Source organism: Trachurus trachurus (assembly GCF_905171665.1).
Source record: "Trachurus trachurus genome assembly, chromosome: 17".
NCBI lineage: Eukaryota > Metazoa > Chordata > Actinopteri > Carangiformes > Carangidae > Trachurus > Trachurus trachurus.
Window position 1 is genome coordinate 7,567,639 of NC_139900.1, and position 24,531 is coordinate 7,592,169.

Genomic DNA, 24,531 nt, shown 5'->3' on the forward strand with positions numbered 1-24,531 from the left:
GGGAACAAAGTGACAGAACAACCTCAGAGTGCTATAGCAAGAACTCGGTGCACGGCACTCGTCTTGGATTTCATTGTGTTGTCAGGTCGTACTGTAGAAATGGGGCAGGATAGGTCTAAATGTGCGAGTTAGTGTGATGGATGCAAAATGAAGCTTGAGAGAAAAAGTTCACTGGGATGCCAGTTCTGCTCGAGTCTGAAATGAAAGTTTTTAGACAGAAATGGTTCTGTAAGGGCAGCACTGCTGTAGCTGCCGGGCAATTTATTCCACACATACATCGCACTGCATGTGATTTTCCACTTCAATCCCGGAGAGGTCAGAGGTCAGGCCCAGTCGAGTTCTCCCTTATCAAACTGGGAAAAACCTATTTCTTAATGGATCTGGATTTGTGCATGGGAGCCACACTGTATCGTCTGAAACGTTGTCGTATGCTGCAGATTTCTCTCGACAGGAAACGCAGCTGAAGAAGATTTTGCCATGTACGTGTGGAAACATCAAATATGTTCTAACTCCCCTTCAAGGTTTTAGATTATGAGTCTATTAAAATGACTCTTTTTGTTAAAGTGGGTGAGAGCCGGCTGTGTCTGTTGGACAACCGGCACCATTACAGACGTCCAGCGTCCGACCGCTATGAGCTGAGGATTCATGATCGAAACGTCCTCTCAGGTAACAAACCAGCCTGGAAAACCTTGATGAATAGCTTCAGCTGCCGGTTTCTGTATTTGTTGAAACAAAATGTTAACCACTGCTTTAAAAACAAACAAACCAACAAACCTTTTATACAAATACACCTAAGAATCACGTTTCCTTCAATCTTCAATCCTCCAGAGGCTTTGAGAACTTCCTGAAAACAAGACAAATGTCCTGAAAGAACAAAAGTATGACAGACATGAGAACATAAAGTGTTAGTGTAGGAAGCTGCCAGGACAGGCTTCAATAATAATCCCTGTTGGGCATTGATCGTGTTTGATGACGGAGGTGGAGCACGCTGTTTAAAATCTTCCATAAAGTCTTCAGAAAGGTCTTCTGCCCTGTGGATGGAGCCATAAAGTTGATCTTTCTAGAACCTTAAAATCTCACCTGCACAAGTGTTTTCACATTACAATCTTTTGTTACCAACCATCTTAAAAAAAAAAAAAAAAAAAAAGTCCACATATTTTCAGCTCCTTTTTTTTTTGCTCCTGAAGCCCTCACATAAACAGTGTGGTGTGCTGACCCCAGGAGAAACATTGGTCACTGCCTGTCTGCACTCTGTGGTTTTTGGCCGCCGCCGCCGCCTGATGCCGAGGGTTTTGATGGCTGTCGCTTTTGGGAGAAAAAAGGAGGCCTGTGATGAAACTTTGCACTTTCTCCACAGTTCCTGAAGCATGTAACTGAGGGAAAATGTTTGAGGCTGCAGTTTCCTGACCTAAGCAGAGGAGAGAGTTGGGACAACATGTTTTGGATTACACAGCTGTGTAGGCGAAAGTGAAGTGGTTACTTCCCGTACTTTTGCTGACGAGCCTCGCATTGGACCAGAAGTGCAAGTCAGTTTCTGCAGGTTTCTGGGGTTTTCCAGAATCAGTTTTGTACAATTCAAGAAAAGGGAATTTTGTCTCGGTGAATCCGGCGCATTTGTGGCTCTGGGATGACGTTGACTTTTTCTTTTTTTTCTCTGCCATTATGGTTTTATTTTCCACTTTTAATTCCTCAGTGAGGCATTGGAAGCTTCTGTCCGTAATGATAAAGTGAAAACACCAGAGTCCTCCATGGAAATAAGCCCAGAACTGTGTTTTACAAATGTATAGACTGCATTCATTGGAGCAAACCAACCGAATCAAAAACACACATGGGACACATGAGACGAGATGGCGTAATAACAGACTGTGAAAAAGACCCATAGCATTTGAAGTCGACCAATGTCAAATAGAGAAGTAAAGCAGTTGCTGTTGGCAGATGAAGCTACAGCTTCAATCAAGACGTTGTGCAGCGGCCCAGCGGTTCTCGATCACGACAAAAGCCAAGGAAAACCTTCACAAATTACAGCGTTTCCTCCACGACGGAGTTGTGGCAGCAGAGGGGAAAGTTCTGTCTTCTTTAGAAGAGATATCAACATCTATGAGATAAAACAAACACACTAGACGCACAGTACTCTGCTAGTCGCCAGTCGCTCTTCCAAGTCTTCAGTCTTAAAGGACAATTCCAGGCGAATTCAACTCGGGGGTGTATTTTTCTATCATTTTAGGTCTAAAAGAAGGAATCTGAAGATTTTCAGTTTAATTGTTCCTGTTTTGCGGTAGCTGCATCTGTCCCTGCATCGCCACGGCAGCAATGAATGGGAGTGGATGTAAGTTCCGCTGTTTAGGCTGTTTCCAGCCCTCAAAGCCGCAATTTTTTTCCACAGACAGCGTCAGATGGCGACTCAAACATGCACCGAGAAGTTTATTTACTTCAAGCAAGCCGACATGTTTGTAAAACTAGATCTAATTCAAAGTCTCCCGGAGTCTCGCGCTAGACCCAGTTGCCGTGCGCGGTGTGTTCAGGAGCAGTGGGAAAAGCTCCCGTTTGTGTCATAAACACAGGAATATCAACTCTTTACTTGCTTCAAGTAAAAAAAACTTCTTGGCGCATGTTTGAGTAGCCATCTGACGCTGTCTGTGGAAAAAAATGTACACTTGAAGCAAGTCAAGAGTTGATATTCCTGTGTTTATGACACAAGCGGTAGCTCCCACTGCACCTGAATACACCAGCACTGCAACTTCGGGCTCGCGCGAGACTCCGGGAGACTTTGAATTAGATCTAGTTTTACAAACATGTCGGCTTGCTTGAATTAAATAAACTTCTGGGTGCATGTTTGAGTCGCCATCTGACGCCGTCTGTGGAAAAAAATTGCGGCTTTGAGGGCTGGAAACAGCCTAAACAGCGGAACTTACATCCACTCCCATTCATTGCTGCCGTGGCGATGCGGGGACAGATGCAGCTACCGCAAAACAGGAGCGATTAAACTGAAAATCTTCAGATTCATTCTTTTAGACCTAAAATGATATGAAAATACACCCCCGAGTTGAATTCGCCTGGAATTGTCCTTTAATTCAGGATTAACTGGCATCACCACATGGTTGTGTTACCTCACACTGAAGTGTCAGTTTAACTAAACATAGTGACATTTTCAGTGATGAGATAACTAAGGTGCTGCAATGTGTCCTCAAGGGAACTGTTCCCAGATCAGTGGCGCTTTTTGTGCATCATGGTGTCTCACTGTTGTCAGGCAAATAGCAACACAACTTTTGTAGACAGCAACGTAGAGACAGTAAATAATGCAGAGTATATGTGTGTATAGATTACACAGATTCTATCAGGATATTTGAACCAACTCTGTATGAAATCCATGAATTCCAGTTAGTTTTTAAAATACACATAATGTCAGGGTGGTTTGTCATCAGTTGAGCTGTTTTAGTCTCTTCATGATGTTAAACATAGAGAATATTTTCAGGATGTATTGATCACTTTTAATGCTGTAATGATTAAATGGAATAATTGGTTCATTAGTTGATAATGAAAATAATCATTAGTTATTCCAATTTTGGAAAAAAAAAAAGAAGAAGAATGACACAATTCCTCCTCGTCTTGTCATTTCCACGTTGTTTGACGTGCAGTTTTCCGCTCTGTTCAAATAATCAGTCTCGCTCTCCTTCATCCAACGTGTCGACTTTTATTGATATATGTGGTTTAGAATCGACGAATTGTGAACGAACAGGGAAAAAAAAAAAAATCCAGTCTGTTGATGTACCATAATTCTGTTCGAAACTGTAAGGACTTGACGTTATTTAACGGGACAAGGGAATAAATCAAAGGCTGGATGGACGGACGCAGCAGCGCAGAAAGATTTATGTAGTGGAGTTTGTAGCCAGGACGAAGGACCTGTGTAGTTTTGTTGGACGACCACGGTGCAGAAGCTCTGGGGAGGGGAGAGGGAGAGCTGTGATGAAATAAGAGCCGGCGATTGCTGATGTGGCGCAAGCAGTGACTGTGTCTTACTACAACACACACACACACACAGACACACACCTCTAAGGATTAATTCCCCTCTGAGAGACCTCGGTTCCCTCTCCGGCCCGGCTGCCAGCGTATTGTTCTAGCCAGAGTTATGATGGTGATTTATGAGCTGCGAGTGACTGATGAAAAGTGGACTGACTCACACTTTCCATTGTAATTTACTTTTCAATTATTGTTACTTTTATTATTTTCCTCTTTGGCCGAGAGCGGAGGAGAGAAAGCCAAAAGCAGAGTTAAGAAGAGAGAAGGGAGTTAACACACACATGTAGCTGTGCACATTCTGTCATACTGTGTGTGTGTATTAACAGCATCGCCCAACCATAGCACATCATAAAGCAATTGATTCAGAATCAGAAATGTATTTATTGCCAAGTGTGTTAACACATACAAAGAATATGTCTTGGTTTTAAGGTGCAGACATATCACACACACAAATAAAGTTCACATATAAAGGCACAGATGCCACAAGAATACTATCTGTATTCATACAAAGTACCAAAAATACCATTCACAGGAAAATATACATATGTAAAAACAAATATGAGCACAAATTAAAACAGATCAAAATCACAGCAAACAAACATTTGGTGATCTCACTTCACTTTCAGATGGATGGATGGATGGATGGATGGATGGATGGATGGATGGATGGATGGATGGATGGATGGATGGATGGATGGATGGATGGATGGATGGATGGATGGATGGATGGATGGATGGATAGATGGATAGATAGATAGATAGATAGATAGATAGATAGATAGATAGATAGATAGATAGATAGATAGATAGATAGATAGATAGATAGATACTATAGATAGATAGATAGATAGATAGATAGATAGATAGATACTGTAGATAGATAGATAGATAGATACTATAGATAGATAGATAGATAGATACTATAGATAGATAGATAGATATATACTGTAGATAGATATATACTATAGATAGATAGATAGATAGATAGATAGATAGATACTGTAGATAGATATATACTATAGATAGATAGATAGATAGATACTGTAGATAGATATATACTATAGATAGATATATACTATAGATAGATAGATAGATAGATAGATAGATAGATACTATAGATAGATAGATAGATAGATAGATAGATAGATAGATACTATAGATAGATAGATATATACTATAGATAGATAGATAGATAGATAGATAGATAGATAGATAGATAGATAGATAGATACGATAGATACTATAGATAGATAGATAGATAGATAGATACTATAGATAGATAGATACGATAGATACGATAGATAGATAGATAGATAGATACGATAGATAGATAGATAGATAGATAGATAGATAGATAGATAGATAGATACGATAGATACTATAGATAGATAGATAGATAGATAGATAGATAGATAGATAAGTCAGGAGGAAAACTTTGAGTGTAAGAGCTGAAGTTTAAAGTCACCAACAGGAAGGTCGGAGGATGTTGTTAACACACGTTCACAGACCAATCAACACCCATGTTTTCCTGAGGGAAGAGCGACCCTGCTGATTGAGTATCACCATCATCATTCTCTCTGTGTGTGTGTGTGTGTGTGTGTGTGACGATGATGGGTGGCAGCGGTCGGGTGCTCAGCAATTAGCTTTGACTCGGGGCCGTTTCATCGCTCACAGAGTCGACAACAGTTCACATCCAACAGAAACAACATGGAGTCCAGAGGGAGCGGGTGTCAGTCAGTGTGTGTGTGTGTGTGTGTGTGTGTCCTTCTCTGTTTACACAGCAACACGTTCACTCACAGTGATTAAACAAAGGAGAGACGCATTAAAACTCATGTGTAATTTGTTTACTTGTCATTCATGTTGTGTTTGTCATGTGCAAAAGAGGAAAACCAAACCTAAACTCCTTGAAACCCGCCGGCCGTCCACAGACAGACAGACATCACCCTGAAATTATGAATGAAAATGTGACGACAAGACGACTTTTGAGCTGTTCTTCATTGTGTTTTCTGATGATATCTGTAATTCGAGGTGAGAAACCGAGGCAGACTCATCAACTCACCTGTAAACTCCATCAAACAGCCGGGAAATGAAACTAAAATGATCCATTTCTATTATTTCATAGTTACCGTGGTGGAGGAGTTAGAATAAGCCTGCGGAGCATCTTGCATTGATTATTTATTGTTCAGCGCTCAGAGTTTCTTGTCGACTTGAAACCAGCGTCTGGCTCATCATCATGTTTTGGTTAAAGCGGAGTGGAGCGGCTGCAGCCTGGAGCTCAGAGGAAGTTCTGTAATCTGACACAAGACTGATCCTGAAACGATGATGATGTACAGAAGAACAATACTCTTGATAATCATATGTGACCCGTTCTATCAAAATGAGTCGGATGTCGCAACGTTCTATTTTTAGATAATCAGCTGATAACATGGAAAACCCATAGAAAAAAACATTTTTTTACCCTAATTTCAAAGCAATGACATTCGAAAACAATCTCCCAAAGTTTCACAGTCCAGATAATTGAGAAAAGGCATGTAAATGATGATTAAAGTTGACTTGCAACTTAAACCCTCTGAAAATGAGCGTTGCTTCGGTGCAAAACATGAAATATCTCCTGAACCGTTCATGATAGAGACGAGCTGTAAACTGCATCTGAATCGCGGGATTCTCCGCTTTCCGACGGTCATTGAATGGTGCCTCTATGACGAGAAGGGACGGGTACAGAAACAGATGCTAAACCGAGTAGCATCGACGCTAACAGAGCGTAGCATCGATGCTAAACCGAACGTAGCAACGATGCTAAACCGAACGTACATGCTTGCACATGTTTTACAAAATGTCAACAAAACATGACAACTTCTGAACCGTTTATGATAGAAACGAGCTGTAAAAAGCATCTGAATTGTGAGATTCTCTGCTTTCCGAGGGTCATTGAATGGTGCATCTATGACAACAAGGGACCGTATAGGGTGCGTGTAATCACGTGGTACAGGAACAGATGCCAGAGTCACTGGCAAAAACTTTAACTACAATTTTCTCAGGTTTTAGAACGGAATAAGAGAGTGAAAGATCGTAATTCAAATGGCCACATCTTGAAAACCATCAAATGTATGACTTTGACTAGGGTATCATTTTAAAGCTTATTTTCTAATCTTTCCATTGATACCAAAATCTCAACTTTGAAATTTGGGTCACTGTGACTCATTTCGATGGATCGGGTCACATATTGATTCAGAAAGTAGGTAAATCCAATAAAACATAGAACTTGATGAAAAATGTTATGATTTTGTTTAAGAGCATTTTCTAGATTGTTATTGGGCGGACAATCTTATCTAATCACCTTCAAGTCCTCAATACTGATTGATGTATCAGCTCAGAGATGATCAATACAACTCTAATGATGAGACTATGATACATTTTAATACATATTTTAACGTGTGACTGTAAATGTAGAATCATCCAGCAGCTCCTCCTCATGATAATCTTCTTGTTCTAAATTGTGATTGACAGTTTAATTGCAACGCGTCAGTGGTTCATTAGTTTTGTGTTTTTTAATCTCCTGAAATCGGAGCGGACGTGACATTTGTTTTTCTGACAGAGTTCAGAGCGTTGTGTTCACTGTCGGAGGAGTCGGACATAGGAAGAGATCTCTGCGATGCCTTCAGGGTGTTTGAATTTAGCACAGACGTTCACAAAACACCTCACATCTGTATCCATACGTAACTCACAGGGGAAGTCGTACGTCTAAAGGATGAATTGAGGTCATGACCTTTTCTATTGAGCGGATCAATGGTCAGCTTCACGGTCAGTGACATCATCATGGTGCTGTGTACAAACATAACACGGGACTGTAGCTGAGGAGCAATAAGAGAGGTTTTGTTTTAAATCAGGGGTGTCAAACTCATTTTAGTTTAGGTTTAACAGCACAAATTGATCTCAAGTGGGTCGGACCAGTAAAATAATAGCTTGATAGTCTAAAATTGAAAAGAACTTTGAATTTTTCACTTTGTTTTAATACATGTTTATGATGTTTACAGTTAACAAACTATTCTTTTTCAAAACATTTGAAATTTCTTGATAAAGATATGTGCAATTTCAAATTTTCTCACTTGACAAATGAGGGCCGGATTGGACCCTCTGCCGGGCCGGTTTTGGCCCACGGGCCACATGTTTTTTTTTATATATATATTTTTTTATTTCCAATGAATTAACACAAAATACAAAAATATCCATCTTGAAACGATATCAGTGATGGAGTGTTATTTCAGCCCAGATCCTGACCCTCCCCGTATTTCCCAAAGAAAAAGTAAAGAAAAGGAAAAGGAAAAGAAAAAGAAAAAGAAAACAAAGAAACAAAGAAACAAAAAATACAGACAGAACAGGAGAAAACAAAAATCCATACATCTTCACTGACATTAGTGGGGTATTTGCACATAGATGTATGCGGGCCACATGTTTGACACCCCTGTTTTAAATCCTTTTATTGCCACGTTCTCATCATCTCCATATGGAAACTTACACCGCATGTAAATGATCTGACACATGCAGAACCTGTGTATATATACGGGCTTGGAGAACAATGTAATTAATGCAAATGATTTGAAGCGACTGTGTTGGTTGGACATAATTGGATAATATGAAAGTTATGAGCCGCCTGTGGTGGGAAACACAGTGGAGTCGTGACACTTTAATGTTGCATTATGGAAATGTTCATTCTTCTCTCTGGTGCGACTAGGGTTGCAAAGAGGTGGAACATTTCCAGCTAATTTCTGGTAAATTTCCAGAAACTTTCCATGGGAAGTTAAGATGGGGAATTTTGGAAATATTCCAAATTGGAAACTATACATGGGAAATATGGGAATTTATGGTAATTTGGGGGAATTTATGGGAATTAACTGGAAATCGGGGGTCATTTAAACAAACAGTATAAACATAAATGTAAATATTTTGTTTTGTCATAAGCAGACATCACATTCTTGTGTGAACAATCAATTCTTTTACTGAACAACAAAAACATGTTGAGGGCCAACCTTCAATTTTGTAAATTTCTGATTTATTCCCGTTTATATTCCCATATATTCCTGTTAATTCCCATGGAAAGTTAGGTGCGACAGTGGAAAAAGCACAAAGCGCTGTGAAAGGTGTCTGAGTGTGAAGGAGCAGCAGGGTCAGGTGTGTGTGTGTGGACGACGTCATGTGTTCTCCGCTGATTGTTTTACAACACTGATGCTCAGCCGTGATTATTTGTAGCTTTCAGCAGCATCACATCAGATGGGCTCAGCTCAGTCGCACAACTGATTACCATGTTCTCTAATAGCAACCACATGGGCTGTTACAGCACTCCAGGCTCCGTGTGTGTGTGTGTGTGTGTTGGAGGGAGGGGGTGGGGGTTGTTCTTCTTCAGTGGTGTCCTAAGGGAGCGCGGGGGTTTTGCTGACTCAGCTGTTGTGGCCTGAACTCGGCTTTAATGAGCCCAGAGTGGAGTTGACTCGCTGACAAGAAGTCACACACAGGAAGTTCTCCACATAAAAACACACACAACCTGTCCCACTGACCCTCACCGCCTGTCATGTCCTCTACACACACATCTCCCTCACTTAGACACACACAAACGCACACACACACACACACACACACACACACACTCGGCAACCTCCCCTCTTCACCTTTGACGCTTATTATCCTTATTACAATGTGTACAGATTAGAAAGAGGCTCTACGGTCATTTGAAATAAATACATGAACATTTATGTAAAGGGTCTAATTGGTGAAATGAGTCTTGAGGTCTGTAAGTGTGTGTGTGTGTGTGTGTCCAGCCTGCTATAAAACTGAAGGGTTAATGTGCTGGAAAACCGTTAGTTGGATTTAAATGGGGGATGTGTGTGTGTGTGTGTTGTAATAGATTGTGTGGGTGTCTCTGTGTCTTTTGTGAGCATGTAAAATGTGTCTTTTCCATTCGACCATATTTGTATAAACATGTTTAATATGTATGTTTTATTGAGCTTGGAGCATTTTTTTTTTTTTTTAAATTAATGAGCGTGAATATTTTTTTTTTTTTTCTGAATCTTAATTTTAATCACCGTGCTGTTTGCAGAGACATATTTTAGTAACACACTGTGGCTCCTTCTATTTAACATGTAGAGGGATAAACAGTGTGTTTTTTAAAAAAAAATAGCGCCTTCAAAGCAGGATGAGTGTGACAGTCACAGTATGGATCCTGCTGCTGCTAATTTATGCTCATGAGTCACAGTGTCTGATGCTGCAGCTTTAACGTTCAACAGAAACACATATGTGTCCAATGGTGCTCAGCCAGTCAGTGGCACTGCTGCACAATGTGTGGAGACAAACCCACCGACAATACAATGAAATATGGAGAGAAACATTAGCTTTCTAATGTATTTCTTACTTTTATTAATGCAACAATTATTATTATATTACATTGATAGTTTATTGCAGTAGAGTCTTTGACAGCAGGACTGTTCAGGTATGTCCCGATCCGATATTGATAACGGATTTATTTTCCGATATCAGCCAAAAAAACGAATATCGGAGACGGACTGCATCTAAAATCTCCGATATAAACGCTCCGATAAAAGCAGTCCATTATTCCGCTCCAGCACTTCTGTCCCATATGAAGGTGACTCTCGTTCACAGTCCAACACAGAATTATGGAGGAAGACCAGCTGGTCCACATGTTGTGTCGTGTTAACAGCGCTAAAGCCAGAATTAAATTAACGATGCTAATTTCTGTTAGCCCGTCTATGGCGTTTTACATTGTACGTTAGCATTAAGCTAGCAGGCTTTATGCTTAGTTGTGACACTGGCTGTGTGTTTTGAACGTTGTTTCAAACTATGTGGGTTTGATTAAACATATTTGATGCTTAAATATTGCTGCTTAATATATTGCTTTACTCCTCTTTCTATTTTATGTATGCCATTTTTACTGTAGGGCAGGCTATAATCTTCAATTTGGAGTGACAAATAAAACCTTGAAGCAAGAAGATTTTGCCTTTTGTTTGACATTGATGTACATACATACAGTAATTCAATAACAGTTGTAAATAAGGTTTATTTTTAAATATTTTACAGTTCAAAAGTAAGCTCACTACTGTCTGTCCCATAGAAGAACATGACAGCAGCAGCCTGTCAGTCAGCAACAGGAGGACTCTCCTTTGTATTAGAATTTGAAAAATATAAATAATCGTTTTTTTTTCACCACCCCTAATATCGGATCAATATCAGTATCGGCCGATATTGAAGGCTGCAATATCGGTATCGTATCGGAAGTGAAAAAGTGGTATCGGGACATCCCTAGTTGGTCTTAGCTACATGCTTGATATCAGGTGCAAAACGCCTGGTCAACAGTTTTTGACCTCAGAATGATGTTTTGCATGGCAGGCAATTCAAAAGATGAGCACGCTGGCGATTTTGATTTCAATATGTTATATATTGAATTATATTTGTATTAATGCTCAAAAAATGTATTCCCATTCTCCACTTCAGCTCTCCAGGTGTAGGCTAATTGTTTCAATTCTTGCTTGATAAGTTCATCTATTATGTGTTTAATTAGTGTGTTTTCATCAGTTATTCTGTAAAACAATTATTATATCAATCACAGACATCAGTGGTTTATGAGATCATTTATTGAAGTGTAAAGAAATGATTAACAAACTATTTAGATGAACATTTTTTATGCAGCACCTGATTTAGACCTAATGTAAGGGTCAGTGTGTGTGTTAATATGTTTTATTATAGATGATCTTATTAATTAGAGTTTTTATGAATTATAATTGATGAATGAAGTATCTGTAGAGTGTAGTTATTATAAAGCGTTGCCTCTTTTTGTGGTATTATCTCTGGGCAGTCGTATCAAAAGGACCTCTTCACCTTTTTGTTCACATTCTTCTACTTTCAGAGAAGTGAAAACATCCAGTCTGAGTCTGTTTCTGTTTCTGATCAGTTTCCTTGTAAAGTTCAGGTTTTCGGTCCTTTTGGTCCAGGAGCGTGTGAACGAAGCCGATGAGCTGCTGCGATATCGTAAAGATGTTTGAGCTGTAGAACATCCTCCATTAGTTTTTAATGCGGCTGAGTCGCTGTGGGTCGAAGCCTCTACATCAGATCTCACCATGAGGGACCACGGTTAGATCACATCCTCTGAATTGGCAAATGTTGGATGGATTTTTCATTTTCTCCTCGGCTAACTGAAGCCAGCTGAACACACACACACACACACACACACACACACAGGCAGGCCTAGTGGGAGTCGCGGCGGGACGGCACGGATCTCATCTTTAATCTAATAAAGGGTTAGTCAGTAGAGGCTGGAATTAATCAAATCAGCAGAGGGAGAGGAGCTTTCAACGTAAAGATGGCGAGCGAGGAGGAGAGGATATGATTGGACATAACGAGCACCTCAGGGTCGTCACATAAAATACAGGCTTTAAATCACCTCCGTATTCTTTTGCGCTGCATGTGCGGCCGTAAGGCGTTTAAAGGGGGGGACCACCATGTGTGGTTATGATCTGGGCATCGCCTCTGATTGGACCAGTTCAGCTCCAGTCTGGACCAGCTGGTGCTGCCGGTGCTGGCGGCCGTAAAATCACGTCCTATGTTGTTTTAACGATTCTGGTTTGCCTCCTTGACATCTCATTAAGTTCATTTTTTTTCCAACTGGAGCTGAGATCCATCCAGACTGAGCGTGTTGTTGTTGTTGCTGCTGCATAAATAAGACAAAACTATTTTAATGGAAGTCCAGTTGTGTTTTGGTTGATTTGTAAACTTATTAAAGCAGCTGTTGGATTTCTGTTCAACATGTGTTCAGTTTGATGTCCAGACTAAAAACCTGTGTGTGTCTGAGTGGTCGGTGGAAGTAGATATGTTACGTGCTGTGATAATGGTAATAAACCATTATTTATATGACACCTTTTTTTTTAGTGACAAATAATAACCCATCCAATGAAAAATAAAATTAAAGTAGAAGTAAAATCCTGTGAAAGAAATGACAATATACTGTAAAAGCCAGACAGAATGAAAACAATATAAAACGCCTCTAAAAAAGTGAGTTTTTAAGAGATTTAAGAGTGTGTTTTGACTGATTGTGATCAATTAACCCCCAAATTATCCTTCAACTATTTATTCTATCAATTTGTAACCATTTTTTTTCACAGATTAAGTGAAATAATTGACCAATCATTCTCAGCCGTGTTATCTCATAAGCAGTTGTTCCTTCCTTTTTGCATCTCTTAAGTATTTTTGCTTTTGTTTAGAGTTTTTCTCACATTTAAAGGGATAGTTCAACATTTTGGCAAATTGGCCCATTGCCATAATCCCTATAGTCATAGCAGTAGGTTCGTTACCTTTATTTGTCAGTGCAAGCTATTTTTAGAACGGCAGAGCAGAGCCGTGAGCTGCTCAGAGCTACGCTACGGAGGCTCATGGGATTTCTTGGTTTCCCTCATCAAACTCATCAAATACACAATCCAACAACTCCACAACGCTCTGGTGGACAAGTTGTGACCTGCACATTCACCACGCTATGAGATAATAACAGAATGTTACGACTATGACTATAGGGATTATTGCAATGGGCCAATTTGCCAAAATGTTGAACTATCCCTTTAAAGTACCTATCTCTGAGGGTTGCTATGGATAACAATAGCATAAACAGACATTTATTGAGTCCAGAGGAAACTTTAAACTTCATTTTTCTCCTTCTACTGAAGTTAGAGCCTCTCATCTCCTCATTTTCCGATAGCGAGTCACAAGGTGTTTTTATTGCAATGACTTTCATCTTCTCTATACAAACAATTTCTCCAAGGAACATTTAATTTCTCGTACAAAAACATGATTCTCATCCTGCTCTCCTTCTTCCTTCCAGTTGATAGCCGTGTATGACGAGCAGGAGCCCCACCATGGAGGCGACGGCACCAGCGCCAGCTCCACGGGGACCCAGAGCCCCGACCTGTTCGCCGCCGACCTGAGCGCCGGCAGCGGAGCCTCGGCCTTTCAGCCGTACCAGGCCGACCTCAGCGCCGCCAGCGAGATCGAGGTCACACCCTCCGCCCTGCGCACAAGTAAGTCCCAACACTGCAGCGGGAAAAAGATTTTTCTTTTTCAACAAGCACATGTTCAGCTGCATCATCAGTTTGGTCAAAGGGAATATTATCTGAACACACAGCGTTTATTAAACTGATTAATAATCGCGTCTTTTTTATTTATTTTTTAACAAATTTGCCATTAAATGTCGGTGACTGCAGCAGTACACAGCAGCAAACCCAACAAATGACGCCACCGTGGCCCAGCGGTACCTTCTCTGCTCCGTCCATAAATTCTGCTAATTGGACAGGAGGACCCTTCTTTTTTTTTTTTTCTTTTTTTTTTTTTGTTCCCGGGCACAGATCGCCGTTTGATCCCCGGCCAAAGTGGCTAATTGGTTCTATTCGCTGCCTCCTAAATCAAATGTGACGCTGAGCCCGTCCACCTCTGCAGCTCTGCCGGCCAACACACTTCTCCCACTGTAATTACGCTGAGTTTGAAAACTGCCTCTTGTACGTGATTTGTCTGTTTGGATCAAGGAAACCCTTCAACACACAGACATAAGCACAAGTAAACAAGCATGTACACACACACACACACACACACACACACACACACACACACACACACACACACACACACACACACACACACACACACACACACACACACACACACACACACACACACACAGTGTCATTGTTACTGCTTCAAGTGTTTTTCTCTCCTTGTGTCTTCCTGCATCGTCTCTGGATCCTTGTGGTTAGAGCTGCATCGATTGTGATGAACAGTGTTATTCAAACAACATGCTTGGGGTCATTTAAAATTAGCATTTGCAGCTGGGATGGATTTTTTGTTCGCAGGCGACTTACAGTAAATTCTCACTTATTATTTTTTCTTTCTCCGATGTTTCTCATGTTAATCTAATGTGTTAACTGCCACCAGATTTCACACAATTAAAATGAACTAAAAAAAGGAAATGTGTTTTTGTAAAATCAGTTGAAACTGAAAAAAACTAAATAGTTTTTAAAGAGTAAACTTTAAAAAGCTAAAAGAAGTTTAAACTCCTGTGTGGGATGAGTTTTTTCTATACATCCTTGATTGATCACATGATCACACGTGAGTCACTCTTAAAGTGTGTGACTCTGTCTCTCCACTCTCCATTTGTTTTCATTCACTTGCAGCTTATGTTGATTGAAATTGATAGTTTGTGTTGCAAAAATGTATCAACAACAAAGTGCAACACATATACCAACACAACACTGTACAGAATACAAAGCAGTAAGATTAATGCTGCGTTCGATTGCACTCGGAAAGATCCGACCTCTGAATCGGAAAAATGCAATAGAACGGCCCTTGAAGTCGGAACTCTGACTCGGGAGCTCAGGTAGGATCCAAGCAGCCCGAGTCGGTTGGAATTACGTCAAAGCAAAATGGCGTCACACCGTGAGTGTATTAATTTATTTAGGCTATTTATTTTCCAACCTAGATGTTTAAGCAAGGGAGAAGTTATGGAAAAGGGAATATAGCCTAGTTCCACACGTACAATGCAGTAGGGCTGGGACGATATGCTTTTCTCCCGATTCGATTCTTCTACGATTTTTTGGATGGCGATTCGATTTAAATTGCGATTCTACGATATTGCCGATTCTCTCGATTTTTAGTCTGCATTTTTAACATTTATCTGCACACAAACACTGTAGGAGCCTATAAATTAACATACTCCATTATAAAGTGAACTTAAACCCTTTCCAAAACCTGTACCCGCTGTATGTAAAAAAGGCAAACAAATGCACATTGCACACTCAATCAATCAATCGAACGCAGCATAAGCCATATACAAAATTGAACATTGTTAATACAGTCCAGCCCATTATTGTAACACATGACATTACCATGTGTGTTTGACAGGTCAACAAACCAGTAAACTGAGGGTTGAACTTTGCAGCAGACCAGAAGAAACTGCAAAATATTATGTGATATTTGAAAAAAAAAAAAAAAAAAAAATGCAGGGAAATATTGCTTTATTTGACATATTCAAATATTGAATAGTGCTAAATAAAAGTTTGCAGCAGCTTCTCCACCACCTGATGACGTCGGATCATCAGCTGATGGAGATTCAGTGTCGAAGCTGCAGCCTCAGATTTAATACATTCAGTCAGAGAGTCTTATCATAAATACGTGAATAAATAAATAAATAAATAAACTTCCGATTTCTCCACAGCATCATTAAATGTAATACTCATATTTAAATGCTACATACAGACCCTGACTTTTATTTATTTTCTTTACACACAAACACATTAACCAAAACCCGTACTTCACACACACGCACACACACTCTCCACTGAGCAAAATAAAAGTTAAAAACAAAACCTTTTTGTTTCTAATTAGGATCTTTAATTAGCGCTAAAAATACCTCACTGGTTGTGTGTGTGTGTGTGTGGCTTATCCACTAATGACCTGTGAACTGGCATTGATTGACACAGCCACCACCAAAAATCTCATTTTCTTGCCTCTTGTCTCTCACACACGCTCGCACAAACACGCACACACACACATATACAGAGCGAGCGAGTGAGCGAGCGAGGTCAGTCCAGTCCTAATTGGATTTCTGGATGAGATGCTGAATGTGAATTTGCAGTAAGAAATGGAAATCTCGGGCATAATCGCACCTGCCAGTGACGTCCAATTTAACCGTCTCCTTAATAAATTCTAACCCTGCTTAATTGATGACACAGAATCTCATCAGATGAATTTTAATGGGTTTTAAGAGAAATGTCTGACATGGAAGAGAAGGAATTTGATTAATTTTTTCTATTTTTTTTTTTTTTTTTTTTTTACACAAGCGCCTAATGAGAATAGCTTTCAATCACTGATTCATGTTGGACTCTGTGGGTCTGTGCCAGTTTTTTACTTGTTAGGCCCATAAACTCCAAAGAAAAGTGATTAAGCTTATTAGACCGAGAGCTCGATTTGAAACTCACAAATGGACTGATGTTGCTTTCTTGGCTTTGTTAAAGTCCAAACTGTGCAGATGAGAAAACGCTGATTAAAGGACAGCCAGAGCCGCTGTAGGCTACTGAGGCTCTCAGATGTCACTTTAAAAAGCTAATTTCCAAAAATGCTATGATTATGATCCGAGAACATTCATACTTGAAGTCCATGAATTCATCTTTTAATCCATTAAATAAAAAGAATTCAGTTTAAAAAGAATCTTGTTATCCATCGTACCAAAGTTTCTTTTAATTTTGTTGCTTTAAATGTTGTAGTGCTGCTTGTTGATGTTTGAGAGACAGAAAAGACGATAAAATTCATCACATTTCACTTTACAGAGACATGACACTGATCAGCTCCAAGTTAACTGATTTAATTTATTGAGAAACTGTCACATTTTATATTTTTAAATGCAGGTAAATCCACTGAGCGAGATCTCCAGACCACAGATTCATTCAAAGTGCATTAACAGAAAATACTCATGTGTGTTTGAATATTCTCAAAAACTGTGTGTATGAATAGTTATCCAGCGTGCAGACAGTGCACCACTGGAATAGAAGTTTCATAAAGCTGAAGATTTTAAACCAACTAAACTGTGTAGAAAAAGCAGAAAAGAAATTGGGATTCTGTGGAAAACACAGCAATAATATGATGAGATGGCATGTTTCCTAACCAGCAGTTTGAACATGAACTCCTCTGGTACTTTCTGTTGTTCCTTCATAAAGATGGAGGACCCGCAATAGGTCAAATGGTTCTTTATCATACGCAACAGAAGTCTGAACTAAGCAACTCAGCAGCTTCTATTTCTTAAAGGATAGTTCAACATTTTTGCAAATAGGCCCATTGCCATAATCCCTATAGTCATAGCAGTAGGTTCGTTACCTTTAATTGTCGGTGCAAGCTATTTTTAGAACGGCGGAGCAGAGCCGTGAGCTGCTCAGAGCTACGCTACGGAGGCTCATTATGGGATTTCTTGGTTTCCCTCATCAAACTCATCAAATACACAATCCAACAACTCCACAACGCTCTCGTGGACAAGCGTCACCACGCTATGAGATAATAACACAACGTTACCAGACAGAGTTGTTTTAGAGGTAAATACAGAGACTGCTTGATGAAAAACTTTCCCTGAAGGCAACGTGCATCAGCGGTTTTGCATGAATTTCCCTCTAAAACAACTCTGTGTGGTAACGTTGTGTTATTATCTCATAGCGTGGTGAATGTGCAGGTCACAACTTGTCCACCAGAGCGTTGTGGAGTTGTTGGATTGTGTATTTGATGAGTTTGATGAGGGAAACCAAGAAATCCCATGAGCCTCCGTAGCGTAGCCCTGATAACAGTCCTGCTGTGGTCACATCGATACAGTCTGATGTTAATGTGTTTATGTAGTTGACCTATTTACTATATTGAACTCTTATTTACTCTTTTAAGTACAAGCCAGAAACAAGTGTTTTCCCACAGATATGAAACTAAATATTGATTGACAGAGGGAATAGAATTAGCATATTATGTACTTTGTCAGTTGCAGTTGAGCTGGAGAGCTGCGGTCCGATGCCCTGATGCCTCCTGGGAGTTGGAGTTGTGGTGTAGGTGGTGTTGAGACCTGTCAGGGCGGCCTTCACTCTGTCCCCGCTCTTAACTGCGTCTCCCAGAGCGCCGCTGCCTCCCACAGCTCCACGGCTCAGGTCCCACGCTCTGGGTGACCCAATAACATCACACAAACACACATTCTCAACAAACACTGTAGCTGTTGGCTCAGATGTTTCCAAACACAAGCAGCAGCCACTAGTGCGTGTGCACACAAAATACTGACTCATCCCCAATGCACATCTTCTACACACACACACACACACACACACACACACACACACACACACACACACACACACACACACACACACACACACACACACACACACACACACACACACACACACACACACACTGTCTCATCAGTTTATCACACATAAACACACAGATGGACACAGTTAATCTCTTAGATGCACTTCCCACACACAAGGTCAAATAACTACTCAGACACACACACACTCCTCTTTGGATAGATCACAGTGTTTCCTGTATGAACACACACACACATACAGTACATACGGTGGCCCTGAGGTGCAAATCACAACAGCAAATCAGAAAACACAACACAAAAAGAGAAAACACAAATCAGAAAACACAACACAAAAAGAGAAAACACAACGACAAAAGAGAAAACACAACAGCTAAACAGAAAACACAACACAAAAAGAGAAAACACAACAGCTAAAAAGAGGAAACACAACGGCAAAAGAGAAAAGACAACAACAAAAGAGAAAACACAACGACAAATTACTAAACTTTTTTTCTCTTTTGTTGGTGTGTTTTCTGATTTGCCGTTGTGATTTGCACCTCAGGGCCACCGTACATACACACTCTCTGGTTGTGTCCGAAATCACTCCCTCATTCCCTCCTCCCTACTCACTATATAGTGAATTCAATATAGTGACTATATAGTGACTCACTGGTCAAATAAAAAAACACTTTCGGACACTACTCCGCCGCACAGTTAATGACGTATTACGTCGCGTAATTAAAACGTTCCGACCGCGATCGTAACGGCCAGTGTAGGTACCATGGATACAACGATGGTAACGACCGGTGTAGGTAGCATGGATACAACCATGGTAACGGCCGGTGCAGGTACCATGGATACAACCATGGTAACGGCCGGTGTAGAGGAGTAAAGCAATATATTAAGCGGTAATATATATATATTTAAGCATCAAAGATGTTCAATCAAACCCACATAGTTTGAAACAACATTCAAAACACACACAGCCAGTGTCACAACTAAGCATAAAGTCCGCTAGCTTAATGCTAACGTTAATGTAAAACACCATAGACGGGCTAACATCAATTAGCCTCGCTATCCAGAGTCTGTGGTCAGTTTATAACGCTTGTTAGGAAATTTGCTCCAACGTTTGTTGTGGGAGTCTGTGGAAGCCGCGACCGGACAACTCTGGCAGCTGGACACATTTATTGAGGCTGCTGCACTACTTCATTTATTTGGTAGCTACACCGGTCACTACTGCATTTATTTGGTAGCTACATCGGTCACTACTGCATTTATTTGGTAGCTACACTTGCATTTATTTGGTAGCTACACCGGTCACTACTGCATTTATTTGGTAGCTACACCGGTCGCTACTTGCATTTATTTGGTAGTCACTACTGCATTTATTTGGTAGCTACACCGGTCACTACTTGCATTTATTTGGTAGCTACACCGGTCACTACTTGCACTTGCATTTATTTGGTAGCTACACCGGTCACTACTTCATTTATTTGGTAGCTACACCGGTCACTACTTGCATTTATTTAGTAGCTACACCGGTCACTCGGGGCCCCTGTGGTAACGGCGTCGATCCGTGACCGCAATGCGTGATGGGATATCTTGCTCCAGTTAGTGACCATCGGATGTTCACTACATTTGGCGGTGAATTGTGGGATAGATTCAGTCACTATATAGTGAACATTAATAATCACTAAACATTCAGACACCACTACAACATGGCGTGGTCACTAGTGATTGGGGGGATTTCAGACACAGCCACTGTCTCACATCCAGAACATCTGACAGTGTGTAAACGCCACAGCGTCCTGGAAGAGAACATGGGAACATGACACTTGGCGTTGTTGCCCGAGGAAGACGCTCCAACTTTTCAAACAGTTTTGTTTACACTTCATCTCCCTCTCTCTCTCTGTGTGCGTCCGCCGGCCTCGCTCGCCCGTGGGATCTGCAGTGGGAGATGTTTTACTGTCACAGTGAACGGCCGAGTGCAGACTGCTGTGGTGGTGTGCGTGTGTGTGTTGTTGAGAGTTGTTATTTGGACCTTGGCCCACACTTCCCACACACTGCAACTTTCAAACAGAGTGAAGGGTTTTAATGGAAGTCGTCCACTTTACTCTGCTGTTTCTCAATAGTCTCTTCTTCCTCACATTGTTGTTCCCACACAGCGAGCGTCACCACCAGTCCAAAATCTGATTTAAATCACATTTAATTCATGGGAAACAGAGGATGATCCTGGGATGTCAGTGATCAGCTGCTTTTATGAGACCAAGATGTTTGAGGAGCAGAATTCAGTTTGAGCACATTCACATCAATCATCCCTGGAGAAGATATTTAAGCAATATATCACGACAGGCCGTGGTATATGCTCATTATACCACGGCTAAGGGGCGTTGTTCCCCCTTAGAGTGATAGAATGAGCATAGACCACGGACTGGAGTGATATATTGCTTTTATAAAACGGTTACCAATAATGACAATATGAAAGAGGGATACGCAATCAATTTCATGTAGTTTTATTTAACCAGAAATACATATTATCCAATAAAAAACTAGTCCCAGCTGTCCAGACGTTAGCTCCAAGTAGCTCTGCATCTGGTCTTTTCCTCTGTCACTGCTCAGTCCCCTCTACCATTGTTAACCCTCTGGAGGTGAAAGTTCACCTTAAACATGTCAATTACACTACTTTTGTCCGTTTTTTTAACATCATAAAAACATCAACTGTCTTTTGCTACGGACTGCAACAGTCTGTTGTCATGGATACATGACAGCAACTTCCATTCACACCAGTCATACGTGCCTGAGGCGGAGTGATAGCCTACGCTGTGATAAGGCTTTAGAATAGTAGCCGTGGTATATGCTCATTATACCACGGTTAACAACCAATCAGATCGCCGGATTTCACCTTTACGTTTTATAATAAATCTTTAATACACACGATATGACACGGTGATGTAAGAGTGTGTAGCCAAGGATAGGTGGGATCAATCACAACCAAACCGTCTCTGACACCTCCTCCTCTTCTTCTTCCGTCAATCAGATATGCCCCTCCACGTCCGGCGCAGCAGCGACCCCGCCCTGCTGACCATCAACGGGCCGTTCAGCAGCAGCAGTGGCGGTGGCGGCGGCGGAGGAGAGTCACGGGTCCAACCGGAGGAGCCGCCGTCGAGGAAGAACCCGACCCGCTGGTCCACCACCGCCGGCTTCCTGAAGGCCCGACACTCCTCCGGCACCAACAGCCTGGAGAGGAAGGTGAGGGGGCAGAATCTGATGCTGCACTCAAGGATTTAGTTATCAGTCATCTTTACTTACGTATAAAATACTGTATGTGTATATGTATATATATATATATTTCATCACTTATACATGTAAACCAGATCTTTAATGTCACTAATAGCTTATAATTAGAAACAGGTGACTCGTGATATCAATATATCGCAATCCTCCTAATAACTTTTTTTCTTTTCATAACCAAAGCAACAAACATTGGAGGAAATTATTTTTTGCTAAACCTTGGTTGTTTTTAAATGTGCTTTTTAAATAAATATATATAATATAGAGATATTCCTTTACTTGTTCCAAAATGGAGAAATTTACAGAATTGTAGCAGTGGACACCAGTGAAAGGCAAACATACAAAGCAGTAAAAAATCCTATTTGTAGAAAATACTGTATGTACAGTCCACTTGTGAGAAGTGAAAATATATAGAAAGAAGAGATTAATTATGAACAGATTAAGTGACTTTTTACTTAAAGGAGGCATATTCTGCCCCTTTTCCACAGATTAAAATAGTTCCCAGGTGTTTTAAAGACATGTCTGTCACATGCTTCGGTCAAAATCCCCCAAGGATCAAACATCACAGCTCTTTTCATCCTCTCAACACAGCCCTGTTCAGAACGGCTGCTTTCAGTGTCTGTCCCTTTAAATGCAAATGAACCACTGCTTGCCCCGCCCCTTCTCCCGGTCCCAGGTAGAGCAATTATGCAAATTCGAATTACGTAATAATACGATAGATACATCACTGGAAGACATCTGAGGGAACAGCTCATAAAACCACGTGGATTTCAACCTAGGGAGCCTGAAAATTACAGATTGTTGTGTCAGTTCTCACATTTTGGGGGCTGGATGGCAAAACAAACACCCAAATGTATGTTAAAGAGCCTTCAAAAAGTGATATTTCCATAATATATAATGATTTAACTTCGCTTGATGAACATTTTAGAAACAGCATCTCTATCTTTTACATTTATTTAGGTGTTTTATTATCAGTCTCTAATGTTACACTGTGGCTCAGGACGCAGAGCAGCTCGTCCACCAATCAGACGGTCTGTTTCAGACAAGTGGCCTACTGTAGCCCTACTGTGGATGAGCGAATGTTGTTTCCATGGTGAAGCCGTTGGCCGGCGGTCACTGAGCGCTGGTGTTCCTCCTCCTCCTCGTGTCTGTGCAGGGTAAAGGCCTGGACACGTATCGCAGTCTGCCGCGGGACGCCGGGACGTGGGCCAATCAGAGGGAGTTCCAGAGAGAGACGGCTCGCTCGTCGCTCAGTGCCAATCACCCCATGGTGGACCGCTGGCTGGAGAGACAGGAACAGGTAAGACCAGACCGGACCGGACCCGTCGGCTCTATACGCTCTGTGATTGGCTGCCTGAGCGGCCTAGTCTTTTTTCTTTCTTTTTTTTTTTACATAGTGCGATAAAGGGGGTAAAACAACATGAAACAGGAAACAATACAAGTGTAAAACAGGGGTGAAAAACAAACATACATAACAACACGAGACAAGAGGGGATGTTAAATTCTAATATGTCAAAATTCGCAATGATAACTATAACCAATCAAACGAAACAACAAAAACAAATAAATAAATAAAGTAACACAATCAAAATAACAAAGACGATGTTTTCGCTTAGAATTCACATAAGTGTGTGTGCGTGCATGTCTGTGATGTGCATGAGTACAGTATGTTGGACTTCTGAGTCAAATATGGCAAATAGGGGAGAGACAGCAGAACAAAAAAAAAAGACAAGGAGAAGCAAATATCAGTATTGAAGAGATGAAAGTGGAATAAATAAATTATTATTTTATAATTATTAAATAATTTCAGAAGTTTAATTTGGTATGATTCCTTGTTTCCTCTTTTTTTCTTCCTTCTTTCCTTCCTCTCCCCCTCTCTGAGCGGCCTAGTCTGACCCAGTTCCATCACGTCCCCCGTCCCTCAGCCTGGGGGTTAAAAAGTGAAGTATTTCCACCTTAAACCCCCAGATGACACACCAGTCATGCAGGGAGCGATAGCATAATGTTGATATAGTAAATAACACTCCATATGGTCCTGTTTAACAGAAACGGAGAGCGTTGCCAGAGGCGCTTTCCCCTCTGTGGTCACACAAGCCAAAGTTTTGTTAGAATAAAATCATAAAATATGATAACAGAGGCAGGACCGGCCTCACGTTCAGCTGCTGCACAGACCACTCTTTCTTTAAACCCAATATGGATCAGAAAAAGTTGAGGTTGAATAAACACGAAGCGCTCTGCTGTGAAAAAAGGAGGTCGCACACACGCTCTGTCCTCTGTTTGTTGGGCCGCTCGCTCGGTCCCCGTTTGTCTAACATCTGCACCGTGGTCCAACTAACATCTGCATCGCTCCGGAG

At 40.9% G+C, this 24,531-nt stretch overlaps 1 protein-coding gene across 5 annotated transcripts in view; it reads left to right on the forward strand.

Annotated features, from left to right (window-relative positions):
• pard3ab (par-3 family cell polarity regulator alpha, b) overlaps nt 1-24,531 on the forward strand; it is a 296,671-nt gene that overhangs the window by 99,875 nt on the left and 172,265 nt on the right. For all 5 annotated transcript variants that reach the window (XM_083990939.1, XM_083990941.1, XM_083990940.1 and 2 more), the window contains exons 3-5: nt 13,892-14,087; nt 21,924-22,135; nt 23,334-23,477. In XM_083990939.1, coding sequence (XP_083847065.1) covers nt 13,892-14,087; nt 21,924-22,135; nt 23,334-23,477 — 552 coding nt within the window. The remainder of the gene's footprint in view (nt 1-13,891; nt 14,088-21,923; nt 22,136-23,333; nt 23,478-24,531) is intronic.